The 24,427-nt window shown below is 35.0% G+C and overlaps 2 protein-coding genes across 2 annotated transcripts; both read left to right on the forward strand.

Annotated features, from left to right (window-relative positions):
• The first annotated feature begins 7,688 nt into the window (after positions 1–7,688).
• On the forward strand, positions 7,689–8,642 carry LOC103269315 (olfactory receptor 51A4-like). Its single transcript, XM_008066892.1, has one exon. The coding sequence runs from the start codon at positions 7,689–7,691 to the stop codon at positions 8,640–8,642; it is 954 nt and encodes a 317-aa protein (XP_008065083.1).
• Positions 8,643–21,731: 13,089 nt separating this feature from the next.
• LOC103269320 (olfactory receptor 51V1-like) lies at positions 21,732–22,676 on the forward strand. The gene has a single exon (XM_008066896.1). The coding sequence runs from the start codon at positions 21,732–21,734 to the stop codon at positions 22,674–22,676; it is 945 nt and encodes a 314-aa protein (XP_008065087.1).
• Positions 22,677–24,427: the final 1,751 nt, after the last annotated feature.

Consider the following 24,427-nt stretch of genomic DNA (forward strand, 5'->3'; position numbering starts at 1 on the left):
AAAAAAAAAAAAAAAAAAAAGCTGGGCCTGGTAGTGCACGCTTGTAGTTCCAGCTCTTGAAAGGCTAAAGCAGAAGGATCGCCGGAGTCCAACAGGTCGAGGCTGTGGTGGCCAGGAGCGTGCCACTGCACTCCAGTCTGGGTGACAGAGTAAGACTCCAACACAAATAAATAAACAAACAAACAAATCAATAAATGAATAAAAATAGGACTGAGGAATGGGATATTTACATAATTATTTTATTATAGTTAAAAAAAATACCATGCCTTAAAACCCACAAATATTTTGCCATGCTCTTCATAAGACTACTGAGTTAGAAAGTCTGGTTTTGCTTATTTATTTATTTATTCTATTTCAATCTATCTCATGTGAAAAACCTCTCCTTTTTTCTTTGATTAGAAAATATAGTTTATTTAAAAATTATATTTGAGAGAGAGAGAGAGAAAGAGGAGATTCACCTCCCCAAGATAGGAGAGAGGACCAAATTCAGGAAACATGACCTGGTCATAGCTCAAAGAGCACATGGTCACACCACAGCATAGCAAGGCAATGGCCCGAAGACTTCTTTCAACAACTGGGATTTTTCTTTTTTTCTTTTTATTTTAAAGATGTGAGATACAATTCAGGGTTAGGCACATATGTGGTCACCGTACAGGTAAAATTTTGGTACCCTTATTGATGTAATGTACCCCTCCTACTTTGACCATGTCCCAGTACTGCCAATCCTTTTCTTACAGTATTACAATAAATGTTCAGGGTCTGCTTATGAGTGAGTAAGTGCCATACTCAGATTTTTGTTTCTGTGATAAATCACTGAGTATTATTGACTCTAATTCCATTCAAGTTGCTGTGAAGTCCATAATTTTGTTTTACTTATGGCTGTGTAATATTCAATCACGTATATGTGCCACATTTTCTTTATCCAGTCCATTTTTGATGGGTAGCAAGATTGGTTCGATGTTTTTGCTATTGTGAATAATGCTGCAGTAAACATTCCTGTGCAAGTATCTTTTTCATAGAGTGATTTGAGTTGCTTTGGGTATATTCCCAGAAGGGGGATTGCTAGGTCATATGGAAGGTCAATTTTTAGATTTTTTAGAGTTTGCCAAACTGTTTTCCACAGAAGTTGTATTAGTTTACACTCCCACCAACAATGTAGAAGTGTTCCCTTTTCCCCACATCCTCTCCAGTATCTGTTGCTTTTTTGAGTTATTTATGATGGCCATCCTGACTGAAGTTAGGTGATTATCTCAGTGTAGATGTAATTTGTATTTCTTTGATGATTAATGAGGCTGAGCATTTTTTCATATATCTGTGTCCATATGTCTTCTTTTTGAGAAGTGTTTATGCATATGTTTTGCCCACTTTTTTAAAAGGGTCGTTAGATTTTTTTTTTCCAGCACGTTTGTGTTCCTTGTAGATCCTGAATGTTAAGCCTTTGTCAGATATACAGTTGGCAAATACCTTTTCCCATTCTGTGATCTGACTCTCCACTCTCTTGATGGTTTCTTTTGCTTTGCAGAAGCTGTTCAGTTTGATGAGATTGCACTTGTCTGTCTTATGTCTTATGGCATGGGCATTTGGGGTTTTGATAAGGAATTGGTTGCCTATTCCAATTTCTGTAAAGGTGTCTACTGAGTTTTCTAAGATTCTTATACTTTGAGGATTTACATTTAGGTCTTTGATCCATTTAGAGTTGATTTAGATTTGGTCAACCAGTTTTCCCAGCACCATTTATTCCTCTCCCCAGTCATTGTTGTTGGAGTCTTTGTCAAAGATTAGTTGGTTGAGAAATTGAGGTTTTGCTCCCAGAATCTCTTTCTTGTTCCATCGGTTTATATGTCTATTGTTGTACCAATACCAGACTGTTTTGATTATTGTAACTTTATAGTAGAGTTTGAGGTCTAAAAGTGTGATACCTCTCACTTTGTTTCTTTTGTTAAGGATAGTTTTGGCTATTTGTGTTCTTTTATGTTTCCATATGAATTTCTGTATTGTCATTTCCTGGTCGGAAAAGAATGAAACTGATAATTTAATGGGTACTGCAAAACATTTTAAAAATCATTTTGCTCCCTGTCACACCTCTTAAGTGCAGATATTTCTTTTTGTTCTCATGTCAGTCCCTCTATTCACTTCACTATGTTCTATCTTTGAGTGGCCCCTCGTTCTTTTATGTAGTTTCTACCATTTACATATGATTACCTCTGTGCTAAAGTTGAATAAATGTTTAATTACAGACACTATATCACTTATGGAATTAAATCTTAAATGTCTCCAGACAAGTGTTTCACAGTCATCTCAACTCACAATGCTCCTCTTGCTACTCTGAATATGCTCTTCTTTCTATAGTACCCTTTACTCTATATGCATGCATACATTTACATATAATTTTATGCATGTATGCATGCACACATTTATTTATTCATTTGAGATAACATTTCATACTTTTCTTTACTTAAATTTATCTATCCTTAGTATATTTTCTTCTCACTCTGAATGTGTTCAAAAACTGATGAGTCTTACATCTATATATACAACTAAAATTGCTAATAAGCAAAATAAAAATATGGAGTTGTCAAATGTACTTTGCCTTTTGTCTTCCTATTCTTATTTCAGACTCGGTACTACTTCCATATCTCTATTAAATTTTTTGACATATTCAATAGAATTTTAACAATTATTTTAATGACCTTAATTCTTAATAATAATAATACCTATGTCAGGTCTGGATATCTTTCTATTGATTTTTATCTTTGTTGTGTCATATTTTCCTGCATCTGTGCACATATTATTTTATTGCATGGCATGCATTGTTAATGTCACCTTGTTGGGTATATATATATTTTGTTTGTTTGCTTGTTTTTTGTTTTTAAATTGGAGTCTAACACTGTTGCCCAGGCTGGAATGCAGTGGCATGCTCATGGTCACTGCAGCCTCGACCTGCTGGGCTCAGGTGATCCTTCTGCCTCAGCCTTCCAAGTACTTAGAACTACAGGCATGCACCACCACACCCGGTTAATTTTTTGATTTATTGTAGAGATGAGGTCTCACCAAGTTGCCCAGGCTGGTCTTGAACCTGTGGGTTCAGGAAATTCTCTCACCTTGGCCTCCCAAATTGCTGGGATTATAGGCATGAACCACCACACCCGGCCCTAGAGGTATAATTTTTAACTTACCATAAATTATTCCTAAAAACAATTATTTATAAACCTATAAATATCTTTTTTCTTTCCTTCATATTTTTAATTGGCAAATAATAATTGAATATATTTATTTGCTACAAACTTTTTAGTGTATATACATTTATATAGTATGTATATATAAATATATGGTAGAAAGATTAAATATAACAATTATATGCATCGCATCTCCTATTTGTCATTTTATTGTGGTTAAGACATTTAAAATCAATACTTCAAGCATTTTTGAAATACACTGTCCTTTAATTTTAACTATGATTATCAAATTGCGATCACTAAAACTTATTCCTCCTGTCTAACTGAAACTTTATACTCTGACCAACTGCTTTCCTTTCCCTACTCCTTAGATATTCTTTACCTTTGTTCTGGTATTGCATTTAAATTGCCTCTAAGCAGTTTGATCGTTAAGGTCTTGCTTTTAAGATTGATTGGACATGGCCAGAGAACATGTAGTTTAGGACTAATTGTCCCACTACTAGGACCTGATTTTTCTATGTACTCTCCAATACTCTGTGACCAATGAGTTATTCCAGACTAGCTAGGAAGAGACACTTATTCAACCCTTGCTCAATAATAGACCTGTTTCCTCTAATAATTTGGAGTGGTTGTTTCCTTTACCTCAGGTAGTTTTCTTTCACACATGCAGCAATCAATACTCTGACGAATATTTAATGATCTTTTTTTCAGATATTCAAGGTTCTCTCTTGTACATTTCCTTCTTTTCCTGTCTCATGAACTTTAGATAACTTGATTTTGGATTTTCAACAATGATTCTTCAACTTAGGGAGTTTGTAAGCTCTGTCTGACTTTCCTATCCGTTTATCATGGCCTAGAAACTCTTTCAAAGTGAGCTGCCACAAATTTATGACTTACCTTGTTTACTTTTCTGTCTCTCAGGTATCACAGTCCTTTTTTTCTAGATATTCACTGTCTTAGAAACACTTGTTTCATATATTTTGTCTATTTATTTTGGTTGTTTCAGGTAAGAAGGTAAATCCAAACCTTCTGACTTCATTTTGGCAGAAAGTACATTCATTTTTCCTTGAGCAAGTATATGTTAAATACCTTTTAAATACAAAGCACTATCTTAGGCATTTGGGATAAAATAGGGAAAAAAGATAAAACATTAAAAGGAGAGCAAAAGTGATAACCCTGAGAAAGACACAATAAAATTGTGAAAAGAGTGAAAAACTTACAACCAACAGCTTTATAGGAAGAAATGAAAACTTTTAATGAAGTTACACTAACTCAGATAACATAGATGACACTACCCCTCTCAAAACTACATCACAATGTTATAAAACAATATATTAATAACGAGCAATTATAACAACAGTAATGATAAAGTTTCCAACCTTCAACTTCTCAAAAAAAAAAGAGAGAGAGAGAGAATTACATTTCAAAAGGATTTACCTCAAAAATGACCTAAACCAAGTATTAGGAAAAACCATGCTAAAGATTACATCACATGTTAGTGATTGACAGTAGAGGTACGACTTATTTCATGCTTGAAAGTGTGATTAACTAAAAAGACTCTTGGGTATTGAGTTTGGCATGGCCTTGGTTTTGTGTAATTATTTTTGTGGCATCTCATGTGATGCATACTGAAACTACTATCTCATGAGAATATTTTGCTAGCTTCTGTCTGGCCACCTCCCTGCTGTGATTCCTTGTTGCAACAAATCACTTTGATGCTATAAGAATCCATCAATTCCCTACAATGCCAAAGAGAGTGAGACTGTGAGAGCAGGGCTGTGCTGTTGAATTTACTTGTGAGCTCTTTGAGTGGGTGCCCTTTTATGGTGAGTAGATCACACAGTATATAAAAATAACTGGTTAACTTATTTCTACTAAAATAACAGAGGTGGGGCATTGCTTTCCAAAGATGTGTAACTGAAGTTTTCCTTGTATTCAAAATGAAAAATCATGGAAGCTCAGAGTCCTTTAGAGAGGAAAGTAAAAGAAGTTTTGGGAAAAGATGACAGAAGACGGAAACCTAACTGAGGAGACAAGAAGAGCTTTTCAGGAGCTAAAGTTTAACTGGTGGGGAGTCATAGTACTGTTTTTGACTCTGGAGAATGATGAGAGAAATTATATGTCTTAAAATGATTTTTTAGGGAAGTTGGAAGTGAGATATACTTGATTGGAGCAATTAAATATCTTTCGTTTCTCCAGGAATAGTCAGTGGAATATCATTCTGGCTAGGAGGGGCAACCTACCAAGAGATTAATGGAAATCCAAGCCAAAGTACTTGGAAACTGAGCCAGTTGACAAACGCTAGAATTAATATTCGTATAGTATGATATACCTCTCTTCTTTCACTTTCAAGTTAATAGCATCTACTCTTCAGGGCTACATGATCCCCAATGGGATATATGACCCCCAAACATTTTGTACATCAAAGTTTAAAATGGATCCTAGACTACCAGTAAATTTTATGTCTTTGATAAGCATTAGCAAGCAGCATAGGCTGCAATAGGTATCTCTAAAGTATTTATTTCCTTTTTGGGGAGACAAGGTCTCTCTCTGTTGCCCAAGCTGGAGTGGAGTGGCACAGTCATAGCTCACTGCAGCCTCAAATGCCTGAACTCAAGCAATCCTTTCACCTCAGCCTCCCAAGTAACTGGGACTACAAGTGTGTGTCACCATGGCTGACTACTTTGTTATTTTATCTATCTATCTATCTATCTATCTATCTATCTATCTATCTATCTACCTATCTATCTATCTATTTGTTGTAGAGATAGGATATTGCTATGTTGCCCAGGCTGGTCTCAAAATCCTAGCCTCAAGTGATCCTCCCAGCTTGGTGTCCAAATGTGCTTGGATTACAGACATGAACCAAGATATCTGACCTAGTTTATTTCTTTAAACAAAATTTACTATGCACCTTCTATATCCAAATAGAGCTGAACTGCCCTTACAAAGATATATAAAAGGCACAATTCCAATTTTTAAGGCATTTAAAGTCAAACTGAATTAGGCAAGCACATGCAGAAAACAGTTGAAAGATAACATTAAATCATATGTGGTCCATGTCAAATATAGGAACAGAATAGTACATTCAGTGGGAATCAAGGGCTGGGGAAATTCTTGTAATGTAAAAGATTCATGGAATTATTTTCAAGGAAGGCTGAATATGAAGGAGCTTCTAATTAGTGCATTTAATTACATTTGTTTGAGATAAAGCATGATCACATTTGAGAATATATTCAGAGCACATATGCATATTTTGATGTGCAAATGAGTAAGTTATATCTAAAGAAATGAAGCAATGAATATAACTAGATTAAAGAGTGTCTGGAAACTAATAAAATTAGTTGAACCAAAATACATTCTTATTTTAAAAATAACAGAAATATAGGAATAATAAATATGTTTAAAATGAACCAGGCAGCAATATGGACTAAGTATATGCTTGAGTTTTACGCTAGTTGTTGCAGGGTTGTTTTTTTTTTAATAGTGGTCTTGATGTTGGTAGTGGTTGTCTCAACTGTGTCAGTGATAAAAAAACAGAAAGGAGAAATGAATATAAAGAAGAGAATGAATTCTAAGATATTCTGAAAGAATGTTGAAACCAAGGAAGACAGGATTATGCATGTGTGTATATATATACACATATATATATGAACATGTAGTATCTATGTACATATGTATGTTTAAAAGAAGAACATAGTGCATTATAATAATTAAGAATTTTGACTTATAAGAAATGTATTTTTTTGTTTGTTTTTTTAGTTGGAGTCTCACTCTGTCACCCAGACTGGAGTGCAGTGGCCACTCCTGGCCACCGCAGCCACGACCTGCTGGGCTCCGGTGATCCTTCCGCCTCAAACTTCCAAGTAGCTGGAACTACAGGCACACGCTACCACGCCCAGCTAATTTTTTATTTATTGTAGAGATGAGGTCTCTCCAAGTTGCCCAGGCGGGTCTCGAACCTGAGGGCTCAGGCAATCCACTCACCTCAGCCTCCCAAAGCGTGGGATTACAGGCTGAGCCACTGAGCCCGACTGTCCTGCCTGTTAAACACTATATGCATTACTTTTGAATCTCCCTTCTCTAAATATATATGTCTTGTAAAAAGGTGACTGAAAATGAAAGTAGATGAGAACATAAATAAAGTAACCAAGAAAAAGGCTCAGTTCTGAAAATAAAATGTTTTAAACATTTGGATACAAAATAAAATTATGACCTTAAAGTTCATTTTTGACTTGTTTCATAATTGGGTATGCTAGGCCAAAGTAATTCTATTAGCTCTTAGGTTTTAAGAGGAGTTATTCATAGCACTAACTCCAGAAAGTTATTCAGTAGGTTTGAAATCCTAATAAGGATGAGTTTCTTCACAAAAATTACCTAGGATAAATACTGTCCTATATGAGTTAGATGTATTTGCTGTTTCTGTCTTAAATTTTATGTTTTATTTTATTTTTTTTCTCCCAGTAGGAACATTTGGAAGCTGATCTGGGCTGGATTTCAAGAAATTTTCTCATGGGACTTAAAAACAGTAGCTGGTTTCAGCCACCTAGTCTCCTTCTAACGGGCATCTCTGGACTGGAGGCTGTACAAATATGGATCTCTATCCCGCTGTGTGTCATGTACCTCACTGCCCTCCTAGGAAACTGCACCATCCTCTTTGTCATCAAGTCCACCTCCAGCCTCCATGAGCCTCAGTACATCTTCCTGTCTATGCTGGCAGCTACGGATTTGGGTCTGTCTTTGTCAACTCTACCTACAGTACTCAATGTCTTTCTCCTGAATCACAGGGAGATCAGGTTCCACTCCTGCCTGACTCAGATGTTCTTCATCCATACCTTCTCCTGCCTGGAGTCAGCCATCCTGCTGGCCATGGCCTTTGACCGGTTTGTAGCTATTCGCAACCCGCTACACTACACGGTGGTTTTAACTCCGCCTAGGATTATCCAGACGGGGCTTACTGCTGTGGTTAGGGGTGTGGCATTGATGGTGCCCTTGCCAATCCTGCTGAAGCGACTGCCCTTCTGCAAAGATGTTATTTTGTCCCATTGTTATTGCTACCACCCTGATGTGATGAAGCTGGCCTGTGGTCCTGTTAGAGTCAACATGATCTATGGGTTGTCCCTTGTCATCTGCTCCTTTGGAATTGACTTTATGTTCATCGTTGTTTCATACATCCTGATTCTGAAAACAGTTTTGGGTATTGCTTCAAAGGGTGGTCAGCTCAAGGCACTTAATACTTGTGTTTCCCACATCTTTACTCTCTTCATCTTTTATGTGCCTCTCATTGTGCTGGCTCTCATTCATAGGTTTGGTACATTTACATCTCCTCTTCTTCATGTCACCATGGCCAATCTCTTTCTTTTCTTGACTCCTGTCCTTAACCCTTTGGTTTATAGCTTAAAAAACAGACAAATAAGGTCAGCAGTACATATTTTATTCAAGGGTAGGAGGAATTTGCTCAAATAGTCAAGTATGGCTTAGTGAAGAAAGATACTGTGGCCATCTCTTTCTTTTTCATCTATGTTTCTCTCTCGGGAATATGTTGTCGCTTCAAGGTATGATTTTGTGATAATTTAGATTTTCTTCTTCTTGTCTTCCAAGAAGATGATAGTATTTTTGGTTATTGTCTAAGTAGAAAATCTCTAAATGTGTTGCTTTAACACATTGTGAAATGAGACTATTCATGGAGATCAGTGTTCAATATATAATTTTTAATTTTGTTTTTCTTTTTAAAGAAACATAAATATATAAATTTAAAGACTCTAGAAACAAGTCAGGCAGATTCATCTTCTGTAAAACAACAACAACCAAGATTGGTCAACTCACAGGAAAATAAATACCATATACTTACAATTTCGAATTATCCTTCCTAAAATATTATCCGCTGATAAAGAGGAAACATCAAAAAAATTTTAAAAACCCTCTATGCTTTATTCAGTGTTCATTGGACATTGTAAATTAAATGTTTATTATTATATAAAACTTGATCTTTTCATTGAAAGTTGATCTATCATTCAATGCATGAATAATTAAACAAGCTGTGGCGTGTTTGTGTGTGCATGTGTGTATGAGTGTGTATTATTCTGCCATGAAATTAAGTGAATTACTGATAATGCTACAACATACATAATATTAAAGAACATTTTGGTAGGTAAAACAATCAACACAAAAGGCCACATGTTACATGATTAAGTGTATAAAAATATTCATAATAGAAAAATGCATAGAGACAGAAGTTGATTGATAGTTTCCAGAGTCTTTGAGGGAGTGGTATGGTAATTGGTTAATATGTATTAGGTTTTATTTTAGAGTGATGAACATATTTTGTAACTAGATAGAGGTGATGGTTTGTAAAAATTGTATGTGTACTAAGTTCCACTAAATTATTCAGTTCAAAGTAATCATTTTTACATAATATGAATTTTGTTTTAATTTAAAAAGGTCATCAAATGTTTATGATTTAATAAGACTAAAGAAGCAGGACAATTAAATGGAATGTCTGGTTCTAAAATGAATCCTGACTATGGAAAACAGCTCTTTAAGAATATGATTAATCCACTGACAAAACGGGAAAACAGATGGGAGATTATTTTGTGGTTATCTAAGAAAATACATTTATTCTTAAGAAAAAAACATTGAAGTATTGAGGAGTAAATACCAAAATGTATGTAACCTACACTCACATAGCTAAGGAAGAAAAATAACTTGTATGTTAAAAGAAGGTTGGGCAGAGAGAAACAGAGAACTCATGAAAAAGTTCATTCTAGTTCATGAATATAAGTAAGTGCAGCAAAATTTTAACAATAGGTGAGACATGGTAAAGGTTATATGAGTACTCTCTGGATTATGTTTTTACTGTAACTTTCCTGTAAGTTTTAGATTAATCTCAAAGAAATCATAAAATATGGCAACCCCTTCAGGTCCCCTCCCACTGTGGGAGCTTCTCTGTCTTCTCAATAAATACTGCTTAAAAAAAAAGGAAATCATAAAATATCCACATATCCCTTATCTAACTTAATACATATAGCATCATAAATATCATTGAAACACCCTATATGTAAGTAATCTTCCTAGAAATAGTCATTATCCTAAATTTGATGCTTAGATTTCCCAAATATATTTTTATATTTTTGACTCCATATTTTAGATATACACCTAATCAATATATCTGCATAAATAACTCTCCAAATATAATATTAAATAAAGATAGAAAAGCACACAATGATTATATAGTACAAAAATACGTATGCAATATTTAAGACCATGCAAAACACTAGCTATTACATCTCTCCCAAGACACGATATCTATATTTCTTTGTCACAGCTTACTCAGGTCTTCTACATTTGACGACTGGGGAATATACTTTGGGAGGGAGAAATAATTTCGCAGATTGAAATGGGAGTGCTTCTTGCCTATTCAGGCAGATGGGCTGAAAATAGTCTCAGAGAAGACACAATAACTTGCTGTGGAATGAAGAGGGAAAAAATGGACATTTGAAAAAGAAAGGACTATGCATTTGTGTAAAAAAAAATATGGAGAAGATAATCCTGACTAAGCCAGCAGTCTTGGAAAGGGAGTGCCTTGGTATTTATTTCTTTTCTCCATTGATTATGGTGTAAACTCACAATAGTGGTACTTTTTTCCCCCACTTGTTTATAAATATATTCCTGGTGTCTGTATAAGCGCCTGGCACATAAGATATGGGAATGAATATATATTGGCAGATTTTAACAAGTTACATTGTGTCTGTCAAACTACTAGTCTTTTTCCTTTATTTTTTTCTATCTTCTTTATTTCTGTAATTTTTTTTTTTTTTTTGAGTTGGAGTCTCACTCTGTCGCCCAGACTGGAGTGCAGTGGCCGCTCCCGGCCACCGCAACCTCGACCTGCTGGGCTCCGGCGATCCTTCTGCCTCAGCCTTCCGAGTAGCCGGAACTACAGGCGTGCACTACCACACCCGGTTGATTTTTTGATTTATTGTAGAGATGAGGTCACGCTGCCCAGGCGGGTCTCGAACCCGTGGGCTCAGGTAATCCACTCACCTCAGCCTCCCAAAGGCGCGGGATTATAGGCTGAGCCACCGAGCCCTGCTTATTTCTGTAATTTTTTAGAAGCTAAATAATGTTTCACATTTCCTGGATCTCGAACTATAAAAATAATTGAGAAACTTTGGGAAACCAAAGCAAGAGGAATGTCTGAGCTCAAAGGTTTGAGATCAGCCTGGGCAGCTTGACAAGACCTCATCTCTACAATAAATCAGAAAAATTAACTAGGCATGGTGGTGCATGACTGTGGTTCCAGTTACTTGGAAGGCTGAGGTGGAAGGATCATGTGAGCCCAGCAGGTCGAGGCTGTGGTGGCCATGAACAGCGTGCCACTGTGCTGCAGCATGGATGACAGTGAGACTCCAACTCAATAATAATAATAATAATTCCACAAATTACTTTTGAGTCAAGTGGAGTTTATTTGGGGAGGCAAAAAATAAATGGTTGATATATAGTGTATAGCGTGATGGAGAAAAAAATCAGAATTTTATGGACTATATAAAACTAAACCAGGCACTAAGAGTCCAGAAAGGTTTACTGGAATTAAGGATTAGGGTTAGGTTTAGGGATAGGGGTTAGTGGTTAGGGTTAGGGTTAGGGTTAGAGTTAGGGTTAGGGTTAGGGTTAAGGTTAGGTTTAGGGATAGGGGCTAGGGGTTAGGGTTAGGGTTAGGGTTAGGGTTAAAAGCACAACAAACACTATTCAGTTGGGAGAAAGTTGCTTGGACATAGGTAACATTAGAAGCATAAGCTACGACATAAAAGTGAAACAGAGCTCTTTGCTAAAATATAGCACTACTATAAATGACACTTTAAAGCAGCAGTTCTTAACCTTTTTGACATAAGAAGCCAGTTTTTTGGAGGGTAATTTTTCCACAGACCTAGGGGGGCATAGTTTCAAGATTATTCAAGTGCATCACATTGTGTACTTTATTCATACTATTACATAATAAAGAAATAATTGTAATTATACAACTCACCATAATGTAGAATAAGTGGGAGCCCTGAGTCTGTTTTCCTGCAACTACATGGTCCCATCTTGGGATGATTAAAACCAGTGGCATCCAATGTGTGTTGTTTATGTTCAGTCTACTCTGTAATGTTGTTCTGCTGTTGTCAGTGCTGAAAACCCTGTTTCACAAACAGAAAATGTTGTGAATAAAAGCAGGCTTTTCAGTGTTTTTGTGGCAATTGCAGGATATTCTGCCTTAACTTTAATCCAGAATGTATGGAGATTTGAAGTTATCTCATACATACCTTTAAGGCCACCATCATTTGCAATCTCAAAAAGTTGCCCCTTTTCTATTGTGGATAAAGTTGATTCACCTGGTTTCTTCAGAAATGGGTCATGGATCCATTTCTTCTCAGCTTGGGGGACTTTTGTGGTTGGGAAGTAATGCTCAAACTCTTTTGAAAGCTGAGACAGGTGATTATGCACCAGCTGGGAGAAAGAAAGTCCTGGCTCAGTCTCTTTCAAAATCTCTGCTAATGTTTGAAACATGTCAAAAATCCCAATGTTCACACATAGCCCCCATAATTCCATTTTGACTTTAAATGTATGCACTGTATCTGCTGACTTTGAATGTATGACTGTATCTGAGTTTATGTTGACAGCTCAACTCATGAGTTGAGTTCAATGAGCTGGTGGAACTCATGTCAGTAAACAAGTTTTGGAACCCATTCTGTGTCACTGAAATGTGCTGCCAGGGTTGTCTGTTTTTCTAAAAGAATTCTTTGGGGTTGTTCTCATAACTCAAAAACTCTGACCAGTGATCTACCTTTAGAAAGCCATTTCATTTCTGTGTATAAGAGAAGACATTTATGCTCTGTGTCCATCTCCTCACAAAGCTGTGCAAACAGATGTGAATTAAGAGCATGTACTTTATTGTATTTATTTATTTATTTATTTTTGAGTCAGAGTCTCACTCTGTCACCTAGGCAGGAGTGCAGCGGCACACTCATGGTCACCGCAGCCTCAACCTCCTGGGCTCAGGCAATCTTTCCACCTCAGTCTTCCAAGTAGCTGGAACTACAGGCACGAGCCTCCATGCCCGGCTAACTTTTTAAAAAATTTACTGTAGAGTTGAGATCTCACCAAGTTCGTCAGGCTGGTCTTGAACCCCTGGACTCAGGCAATCCTCTCACCTCGGCTTCCCAAAGTGCTGGGATTACAGGCTTGAGCCACTGTGCCTGGCCAATGCCATGTACTTTAATATGGTTGATAATTTTAATCACATCCTGTAAAACAATGGTATTTTTTTCAGCTGGCCAGTATTTCCCTATGTGTGACAAAGCAAGTAGACTCACATTCAGAAGCAGCCTCTTTGACTCGAGTAGTAAAACCAGAAAGCAGTCCAATCATGGCAACTGCTCTGTTAGTGCATACACCCACACAAAATGACCAATTCAGTTTTTCTGATGTGTAATCATTCAAAGACTTGAATAATTCTACAGCTAAGGTATTGGTTGGCAACAAAAGTGCACATAACATAGCCATATACAGGTCCTGCTGAAAACTATGCTGTACAAAACAAGGATTATTGCCTTGTTGTTAACATTGGTAGACTAGTCAACCTGGATTACCCACCATGATGACTCATTAATCTTCTCTAACAATTGTGCCTGAATATCCTCTGCTGTTTATTAATTTGTCTAATTGTGGTGCTAGCCAAAAGAGGAACACATGTCACCCTTTGAATTAAAATTGCTACTAGAGGCAGGATAAACTATTCCCCAAGAGTAAAGGAATTCTTACTTTATCAATGTGACTGGCCACTAAGAAAGATGCTCTCAGTACAGACACATTTGGTGAAGTGAGGGACTTCACTCATCACTTCTGTTCTTCAAGTTTACTTTTTTTTTTAAACCCCAAAGACTTGTTTTTTAAATTCAGGGTTCTTGGTCTCTATGTGGTGAAGCAGCTTTGAAGATTTTATGACATTGTTGGACAGCAGGTCAGCATATATTATGCAAAACAGTTTTGAGAAATGTGAATCATCTCTTATTGCGATAAACCCATACTTTAAGTAGGGTTCTCAGTATTTTCTTTTAAATTAAGCGTTTTTTTGTTTTGTTTTGTTTAGGATTTTGGGGGCAGTTTTAGGGTCTTCTTCTAAATCATCATTGGGTCCTTCCACTTTTCAAAGAAAATGTCCAATAGTATTTTTTTTACTTTGGCTACGGTTAGCTTGTGGGCTTACCAAAACTGTGACTGAGAAAAGTTCACAGTACAGGAAGAAGGTATAGATGGAAGTGGTAAACGACTAATAGGTTGGCCACACATAGACTAAAATAAGTGTTGGATTCTGACTTAAAGCCTACCATCAGATGCAGCTGTACAATCTAAGTACATCAACTCACTTGCCACTCACTGTCAGGTTTTTGATATGAGTCTGCAAGCAATTGATTTGTTATGGTCTCCGTGCAGTCAAAACTCACTGCTAATATGAATCAGTATTTGCAGCTGCTCCCCAGCACTAGCATCACCGTCTCAGCTCTGTCTCCCATCATTAGTCATTAGATTCTCATAAGGAACATGCAACCTAGAACCCTTGCATGTGCAGTTCACAATAAGGTTCATGCTCCTATGAGAATCTAACGCCACCACTGACTGACCTGACAGAAGGCAGAACTGTTTGTAAAGCGAGTGATGGAGAGCAGCTATAAATACAGATGAAGCTTCACTAGCTCATCGACTACTCACCTCCTACTGTGAAACCCAGTTCCTAACAGGTCATGGACTGGTACCACTCCAGAAGACCACCCTAGGGGACCCCTGCTCTAAAGGAAGGGTGACAGAGGACAATGGCAAGGAATGGATATTAGAGTTTTAATCAAGGCTTTACATTTAATTAATTAACATTAATTTGTATATTGATTAATCTTCTATTAGCCAATTATATATTTTTTCAGGGCAATGAAATATTCTATTGCAATAGGCTGATGCCCACTATCTTAATACTACTCTTACAATAGCCAGGGCCACCCTGATAATCTGTTAGAAAATCATTTTGCATAAATCTTTTGAAATTACTGAGTGATCAGCTATTGTTAGTATTTTTTAATTTTCAATCTGCCAAATGGAGATTATCTTATTTTGTCATTTTTAATATTTAATAAATTATTCTCTCCTCTTTATCTCACACACATGCATGCTCACGTACACACATGCACACTCACTAAAAATATAGAAAGAAAATAATCAAAGTGATTCTTCCAGTTCTCAGTCACTCAATCTATAACAGAACACTATTGATGGCAAAAAGAATTTTTAAAAATTTCTCAACATGATTATATAAAATGCAACAAGGGAAAAAAAAAGGCAGTAAGTAATCAGACAATAATATAATTTATGAAAACTAAAGTAATAATGTTTTATGTAGAATAAAATTTTTAAACATTGGTGGGAGTATAGAAAGAGTTTTCTTGTATATGTCTCAAGAATAAAAAAATAATGCATGCTCTTTAATTTGGAATAAATAGAAGATAAAATCAATTTTTGTTCTTATGAAGACATTGGTGCAGGAGAGAAGGGAGACAGTTAAACAAATCTCCAATAAAGAAACTAATATCTCACCTAAAGGAATGAGAGAAAATAATGCTAGCAGAAGAAAATAAATAACCAAAAATCAGAGCAGAAGTAAAAAGATTTGAGACAAAAATAAATACATAAATCATACCAAGAACCAACAGATAAAAAAAGCTGGTTATAAGCAATATTAATAGACTACTGACTAGAGTAATAAAAAATGAAGAGGAAGAAGATGAAGGAGGAGGAGGAGGAAAGAGGAAGGGGGAAGGAGAAGGAGAAGGAAGAGGAGGAAGAAGAAGGAGAAAGAGGAAGAGGAGGAGGAGTAAAACAGAAAAAAAAGAGACAGAAAGTACAATAAATACAATCAGAAATTTAAAAGTTGACTTATAAGGAAATACAAAAGAGTCTCAGAGATTACTATAAGCATCTCCTGTGCACATAAGCTAGAAAAACCCGAGGAAATGAATAAATTCTTGGAAGCATACAACCTTCCAAGATTGAAACAGAAAGAAAGTAAACCTTGATCAGACCAATAATGAGCAAGAAAAATTGAGTCAGTAAAAAAAAAAACTTACCAATTAAAATAAAAAATAGTTCTGGACTGGATGGACTAGATAGATTCAGAGTTGAATTCTACCAGTTGTACAAGAGAGAATATCAATTCAACTGAAGCTATCCCAAATAATTGAGAAGGAGGTACTTCTCCCTAACTAATTTTATTCAGTCAATGTCTTAAAATTTAACTTTTATTTTTATTAAAAGCAAGCAATATAAAACTGAAGAAAACCACCAAAATTAAATTATTTAAAATGTTTAATGAATTGAAGAAAAATAAAAAATAACAATAGAATAAAGAAAATATTAAATCTGCTAGCTAGATAAGACTAATATCAATATACTTATATTAAATATAAATGCCTAGAATGCTAACATAGAGTAAAAGATTTTGAGATTAGGTTAGAAAGGCAGATCAAACAAAATTCTGATTGAAAAATAATAATTTAACTGCTGCTACTACTATAATAGTTATTCATAATAATAAATATAAGGTATAATTAAGATAAAATTTAGAGAATGGAAAATAAATGACTTGAAGGTACTCACCAAAAGGTAGCTGGAAAGTACATCACACAAAGTAGAAAATTCACAGCCAGTAATATTATTAGGGTTAACAACCAATATTACATCATTATAAAAGTATCAATTCTCAAGGAGATATACAATCCTAAGTGTATATGAATCTAACCACACAGCTTCAGATTGCATAAATTTGAAGCAATATAAAACAATAAAACAAACTCAAAGGAGAAATATAATAATTTACATTATAATTGAAGACCTCCACACTTCTCTGACAGTAGTAGACAGAATGAGAAAAGAAAAATAAATGAAGAATGAAGATCTCTGAGACACAATAAATAATAAAATGAAACCTCTCTGGCTTACTGCATTAAGGAATTTACGAGAGCACATAACAGAAATAGGAAACTGAAAGGAAGAATAATTCACTCTGAATGATGAGAAGACAACCAGTGTATATAGAAACATAAAATTATCTAGCAGCTATCAAAGTAAATTTCACAATATCTGACATTCAATAAAAAATAGCATGCATGCATAAAGTAATGAATGCCATTTAATACAGAGTAAAATCAATGTATTCCAGTCCAAAATTGGCATTAATGTTAAAAATAGCAGATGAAAACCCACATTTTAACTAAAGTGGTATTTTTTATACCCACATATTTAAGTAAAGACCTGAAAGACATAAAAAAGACCTAATTATTGCTTCTAGAAATGAAAACTAAAATGTGTTAGATGAAATATACATTAAATAATATTAAAAGCAGATTAGACAGTGTAAAAAAGATCAATGAACATTTATATAACAATAAAAATCAAATTGAAACAAAAAAAGACAAAATTACCAGTTAAATATATGGTAAGAAGAATAAAGGAAATAACTAATGTCAGAGCAGGCACAAGCTAAATAGAATACAAAAAATAACACAGCAATATCAATGAAAATTTTTTAGAATTAGAATACCAATAGAATTTACTTCAGATTGTGCTAATATTAAAAAAATAATAATGAAATATTGTGAGCAATCTTTTGTCAATAAATTTTTGCACCTTAAAAGAACTGAAGAAGTTTAATAATAGATATAAACTGCTTTTAAGAATAAATAGATAACAATTATAACTAAATCTATTAAAGTCATTAAATGTTGAGTTATAAATTCTCTCACAAAGGAATCTCCAGGTACTGTTTTTGCTTCACTTGTGATTCTCACCAAAAATTGGAGAAGAAAGTCATATCAATTCTGCACAAAATCTCCCAGAAAAATAGATGTATGTGGAAAATTACAACTCATTCTATAAGGGTATCTTCAAAGTCAGGCGACTGCTTTAAAATAAAATTAAAATGCAGATAAATATTCCTCAAGATGATAGTTGCTAAAAATATAAAATAAATAGCTCAGGAAAAACAATCCACCTGTTTTAACCTAAAAACATCAATGTAACACGCCACACAAAGAGATTGAAGACAAAAAGTACTACTGTAATTTTGTAGTTGCAGGAAAAAATAAATAAGTACTCTTTACTGAATTTGATTTTCAAGCCCAATGGCACACATATTTTCCCCTATATTTTCTTAGTGATTTACATTTAGGTCTATGATCCACTTTGGAAATGATGTTTCATCTGTTTGTATATTCAAAATTTACTGCAGACAAAAGGCATATGGAATGGCACAGAGGACATTAAAGACTCAGAAGGATGGCGTGAGAAAGGGGAAAGGGATGAAAAATTACCTATTAGGTACAAAGTGCTTCAGTGAGGGTGACTGGTATACTAACAGTCCAGACATTTTCACCACTATACAAAGCAGTCATGTAACCAACATTCATTAGTAACCTTCAGTCTAGTAAAATAAAGTTAATTATTTTATTTATTTATGTATTTATTTTTACCTCACCCCAGCCCAAGAGAATTATTTTTTAAAACAAAAGATAAAATCTAGATTGAAATACCAAAAACATTACTGTATATGGATGCCCAATAACCCAGTAGCATGTTTTAGCTTTATTGGGGTTATAATTAATAAACAAAACAATTATATAAGTTTAAGGTATACATGTGTTGTTTTAATATAAATATATTGTATGTAATAATTTTCACAATTGAGCTAATCAACATATCCTTCACTTTATATAGTAACCATTTGTGTGTGGGGGGGAAGCTTTAGAACTACTGCTTTAACAAATGTCAGTAATAAAATACATTCTTATTAGCTATGGTTACCAGATTGTAAATTAGATACCTAGAATGTATTCACCTTTAATTGAAAATTTTATCCTTTGACCAACATTTCCCCATTTTCTTTGCTTCTCAGTCCCTGGCAGCTACCATTCAACAGTCTGTTTCTCAAAGTTTGACCTTTTTAGTTTCTACATGTAAGCAATATCATGAAACATTTGTATTTCTTTGTCTGGCCTATTTCACTTAGTATAAGGTTCCTGTTTCATTCATGTTGTCGCAAATGGCAGGATTTTTCTTCTTTGTTAAGATGAATAATACTCCATTGTATAAATATACTAAATTTTCTTCAGCTATTAATCTGTCAATGAACATATGTAGTTTTTATAGCTTGACCATGGTGAATAATGCTACAGTGAAGTGAGAGTGCAAATCTCTCTTTGAGATTCATATTTCATTTCTGTTAAATATGAATTCAGAAGTGCAATTAATGAGTAATACTGTGGCTATATTTTTAATTTTATGAGAAATCTCTATACTTGACTTCAGAGACATGTGTGGAAACAATTAATTTAAAGAAGTGGCATGCGATGATTTATACACTTACGAAGATTTCTAACCCAGAACATATAATATACCTATCAAAACAAATTATTATAGGAGAGACCATGGAATTCACAATAACTAATGTATGCCTCTGTTCAGTGAACATGTACTATCTACTTATGTCAAGCACCATATTTAGATGCATATAAGTATAAAATATCTTTCAACCACATTTCACAAAATAGCAAGGAGACACACATTAAAAAAGAGTTGAACAATTATGACATTTATTTTATTGTATTTTATTATTTTTTCGTCAAGTTCTCATTCTTTGCCCAGGCAGGAGTGGAGTGACATAATTATAGCTCACCATAGCCTTGAACACCTGGGCTCAAGAAATCCTCGAACTTCAACCTCCCAAGTAGTTGGGACAAGTGTGTGCCACCATGCCCAGCAAATTTGTGTGCGTGTGTGTGTGTGTGTGTGTGTGTGTGTGTGTGTGTGTGTGTGTGTGCAGTCACACACATACAGATAAGGTTTTGCTCTTGTGCCTACATTGGTCTCCAACTCTTGGGCTCAAATGATCCTCCCACCTCAGCCTTCCCCACCATGCTCAATTATATTTTGTTTCACTTTTTGTAGAGAGGATATCTCACTATATTGTTCAGGTTGATCTTAAACTTCTGACCTCAAGCAATCCTCCCGCCTCAGCCTCCTAAAGTGCTGGGATTATACGTGGAAGCCACCACACCTGGCTCTATGTAATTAATTCTATGTTAGAAAAATAAGTAAATTATCTTGGAAAGAAAGAATTCATCCTGCCCTTAGAGGCCAGGAATAGATTCATAGAAATGTTTACTTTGACTGACTCCCTATCAAGTAAAAATAGTATACCTTGAATGTAATTTCAGTTCAATGTCATTTTTATATTTATTAGATTTATTAACTCCCCTTTTCCAAGGCTATTATTTACAATCTCAGCTGTATACTAAGGAAAATGTCTAGGCACTCATATAAATTAGTTTTATTATATTGATACATTTATCATTATTTGAAAAGAAAATCACTCCCTCCTAGAAATAGTTCTCAATTACCCAACTACAGAAATCATTTTAGTAGCCTTCTGTAAAACTCCATTTGTATTCTGATATCCTCTATTTATTCATAAAATCTCATAACCAAAGGACCTTACATCATATTGCTTTTTCTATTTAATATGGGAGAGATGCTGAAAGTATTGGGTAGTAGACAGAGAGCTACAGGAGTCTAGGCTTAGATAGACTACTTTATTACTATTTGGTTATTATAAAAATGTGGTAAGCATGCATAACTGATTTTATTCTCCAGGTAAGAGCTAACATTGTCATAGATAAAGTGAATAGTATCAAATATTTGTTTAGTAATTCTTCATTTAAAATACATGCCAGTTATGGTTATCTTATGTATGAAAGACATAAGAAATAACATATTGTGAGATTCAGAAAAATAGAAATTATGAAGTGTAGGATAAAAAGATAACAATAGAAATTACTGTATAAAAAGATGCATGAAAATAGAAAAGAAAATAAAGTCCAATTTTTAATGGGTGAATAATTTAGGGAGATGATAAACAATGTGCAATGTGCAAAAATGTCCTGATTCCACTTAGCTTTTATTGTTTCTCTTGACAAATTTTTGTGTTTTGCAAAGTTTGGTTACTTTTAGCCAGTCCCTTTTTGAGGGAAACTTAGGATCCTTTGGAGGAAGTGAAAGAAACAGCTACAGTAGCCAATAAAAATGATCTAATATCCCATCCTCCTGAGAGTAATGCCAGATATGCAGCAGTACACATCTGAAATTATACATTTTTCTCCTTTTGGGATGAACAGAGAGTCCCAGCAGTCTGGTCTGAGACCTAAATCCCATATGACCATTAGCAGTATTGTTTCTGCATAAAAGTTTCTACTCTTCTGTCACCCCTAGCCACTAGCACTGGAAATTATATGTCTAGACAACCTGTTTTTTCTCTAAAGGACAAAGAACCAGATCTCTATTTTAATGAATGTATGCCACTCATGGAAATTGTATTATATTTTATTTTCTTTCCCAAAGCAGATCGATATCACTAGATATTAGAGGATTACTAACCTATGAAACTTATATTTTTCTAGAAATATTTTTGATCCCTTTTTAATGTCTCATTTCTCTATCACAGACTTCAATAGTTCCAGATTTGTTCTCACTGGTTTTCCTGGCCTAGAAATTCACTATCTCTGGCTCTCTATCCCCTTCTTCTCTATCTATGCTATGGTCTTTCTGGGAAACTGCATGGTGCTTCATGTGATACGGACTGAGTCAAGCCTACATCAGCCTATGTTCTATTTTCTGGCCATGCTGGCCCTCACCGACTTGTGCATGGGGTTGTCCACCGTGCACACGGTGCTGGGGATCCTGTGGGGGCTCATTCGGGAGATCAGCCTGGATTCCTGCATTGCCCAGTCCTACTTCATCCATGGTCTGTCCTTCATGGAGTCCTCTGTCCTCCTCGCTATGGCCTTTGACCGCTACATTGCAATTTGCAACCCACTTCGTTACTCTGCCATCCTAACTAATGATAGAATTGTGAGAATTGGGGTGGCAATCTTATGTAGGAGTTCCTTACTCATACCTCCAGTCATTATCCGCCTGAAGTTCTTGAATTATTGCCGTCCTCACATCCTTTCTCACTCTTTCTGCCTGCACCAAGACTTAATTCGAATGGCCTGTTCAAACATTCGCTTCAACAGCATTTACGGGCTGGCCCTGGTGATCAGCAACCTATTATTGGATGCAGTGCTCATACTTATCTCTTATATCATGATCTTACATACAGTCTTAGCCATTGCATCCCGGGAGGAGAGACTCAAGTCCTTGCAGACCTGTGTATCTCACATCTGTGCTGTTTTGGTTTTCTACATCCCAATCATTGGTCTGACCATGGTGCATCGCTTTGGAAAACACCTTTCACCACTGGTTCATGTCCTCATGGGCAACATCTATATCCTTTTTCCACCCATGATGAACCCTATTATTTATAGTATCAAGACACAACAGATACGAAGGAGAGTCCAGAGATTGTTCTGCTTGGAAGGAGCCTAATTTCAGATCAATGTGAATTTATTTAGACAAGTAAAGTTAAAAGGAATCGAAGTCAGTAAGTATATAAAAGTAGATCTAATGATGTCTATTTTAATAATACTTTCATATTGCAAATACTTTTGTTTCTATTTTGTCACATGATTATTAGTCGGTGAAATTGACGTGTTATATTGTGATCAATTTTATAAATCAGAAAGTACATGTACAGTGGACTGACAATTATATTAATGTCTGAGGCAGATTAGCAATTAAAATGTATGCCTTAAGATGGCTAGTTGATTGAGGATATTTTTGAATCTACTCATTATGGAAAAAGTAAAATTTGCTGACTAAAGTTCTTCAAGTAACTACTAAAAGATCAACCATTTTGGTAGTCCATTTTTTACTCTAAGCAACATTCTTATTTATTGTTTATTTATAACTCTTGCTAGTTTAACATCATGGCCAAAGTGATGTGAATATCATAGAGAGACTGAACTATTTGGATTGCTTAAAAAGTAATAAAACAAACATGAAAAAAGTAATCTTGATGCTACGTTTTCCACCAGCCAAACAATATTTCCTCTATCAATTTGGAAATGTTACGAATCATTTTTAAATGTTTATATTGAGTCTATACTTTCATATGTTCTTATCACACTTAAATCCTTTGCCTTAGATTTTAAAAAAATAGTCTAGATTGTTACTATTACCATGAAATGTAAATATATATCTAATTTAATCTTTCTGTCAAGGCTTTGAGGGAGATGTTATTTTGGTAGATGGCATGACTCCCATGATCCACACTCCCTATTCACCTGACCTTACCCCGAGGTATTTTTTTAGTTTCCCAAGATGGAAAAAAAGTCCTCAGAGGGAATCATTTTGTCAGTGTGGGAGAGGGGAAAAGGTAGTATGTAATAGGATTTGGATATATTCTTTGTTTTAGTTTCAAATCTCATGACAGCCGTCCTTTCTATCATTCTTCCGTACTTCTTTTCAGTATGAAGTTTTTAAATGGTTATACAACATCATAAAATATGTATATAAAAACTAATAGTAGAAAACATACCAGAATAACTTGTTAATAATGATAAACTGCACATATCTGGACTCTTGTTGGTATGTGTAAATATCTTCAATATATCATTTTCACAATGATATGTATATAATTTATTTAATATTTTGAGGTATATTTTCAAGCATAACTACAAACATTAATGCATTCCTATTATATATACAAGTGGGACCCCAAAAAACCTGGAATTGTCTTTTGGAGAATAGGTCCCCAGCTAGGTAAGTATTCTAGGAACCCATTGGCATCAGTGTACCAGTTAGTATTGTTGTGAGAGGTTGTATTCGGCTTCAGTGAATTTTTTTTTTTTAGATTCTTTCAAGCGTTTGCCCATTTCGTGATGAGTGATTTATCAGTACACCTGTCTACACTGAGTTGAGTGTTCAGTAGTTTTTGACTAAAAACAGCATGACTCTCATGGCCCACCCTCCCTATTAACCTGATCTTACCTTGAGGTATTTTTTTAATTTCCCGAGATGGAAAAAAAGTCCTCAGAGGTTAACGTTTTGCCAATGTGGGAGAGGGGAAACAAAAAAGACAGAAGTAATAAAAAGCATCAAAACTGATGAGTTCAAAAACTGTTTTGAGCAGTGGAAAAAGCGTCTCAACAGGTGTATTGTATCAAATGGAGGGTTCTTTAAAGATGACTGAAGTTTAAACATGAAAGAATAAATACATATTTTTTAATAAATAAATT

This window comes from Carlito syrichta, unplaced genomic scaffold (genome assembly GCF_000164805.1).
Source record: "Carlito syrichta isolate Samal-C Ts95f unplaced genomic scaffold, Tarsius_syrichta-2.0.1 Scaffold309193, whole genome shotgun sequence".
In the NCBI taxonomy this organism is placed as follows: Eukaryota; Metazoa; Chordata; class Mammalia; order Primates; family Tarsiidae; genus Carlito; species Carlito syrichta.

What these genes read in the sequence shown, in the direction of transcription:
- LOC103269315 (XM_008066892.1), top strand. Translation starts at nt 7,689, where the DNA reads ATGGGACTTAAAAACAGTAGCTGGTTTCAGCCACCTAGTCTCCTTCTA.
- LOC103269320 (XM_008066896.1), top strand. Translation starts at nt 21,732, where the DNA reads ATGTCTCATTTCTCTATCACAGACTTCAATAGTTCCAGATTTGTTCTC.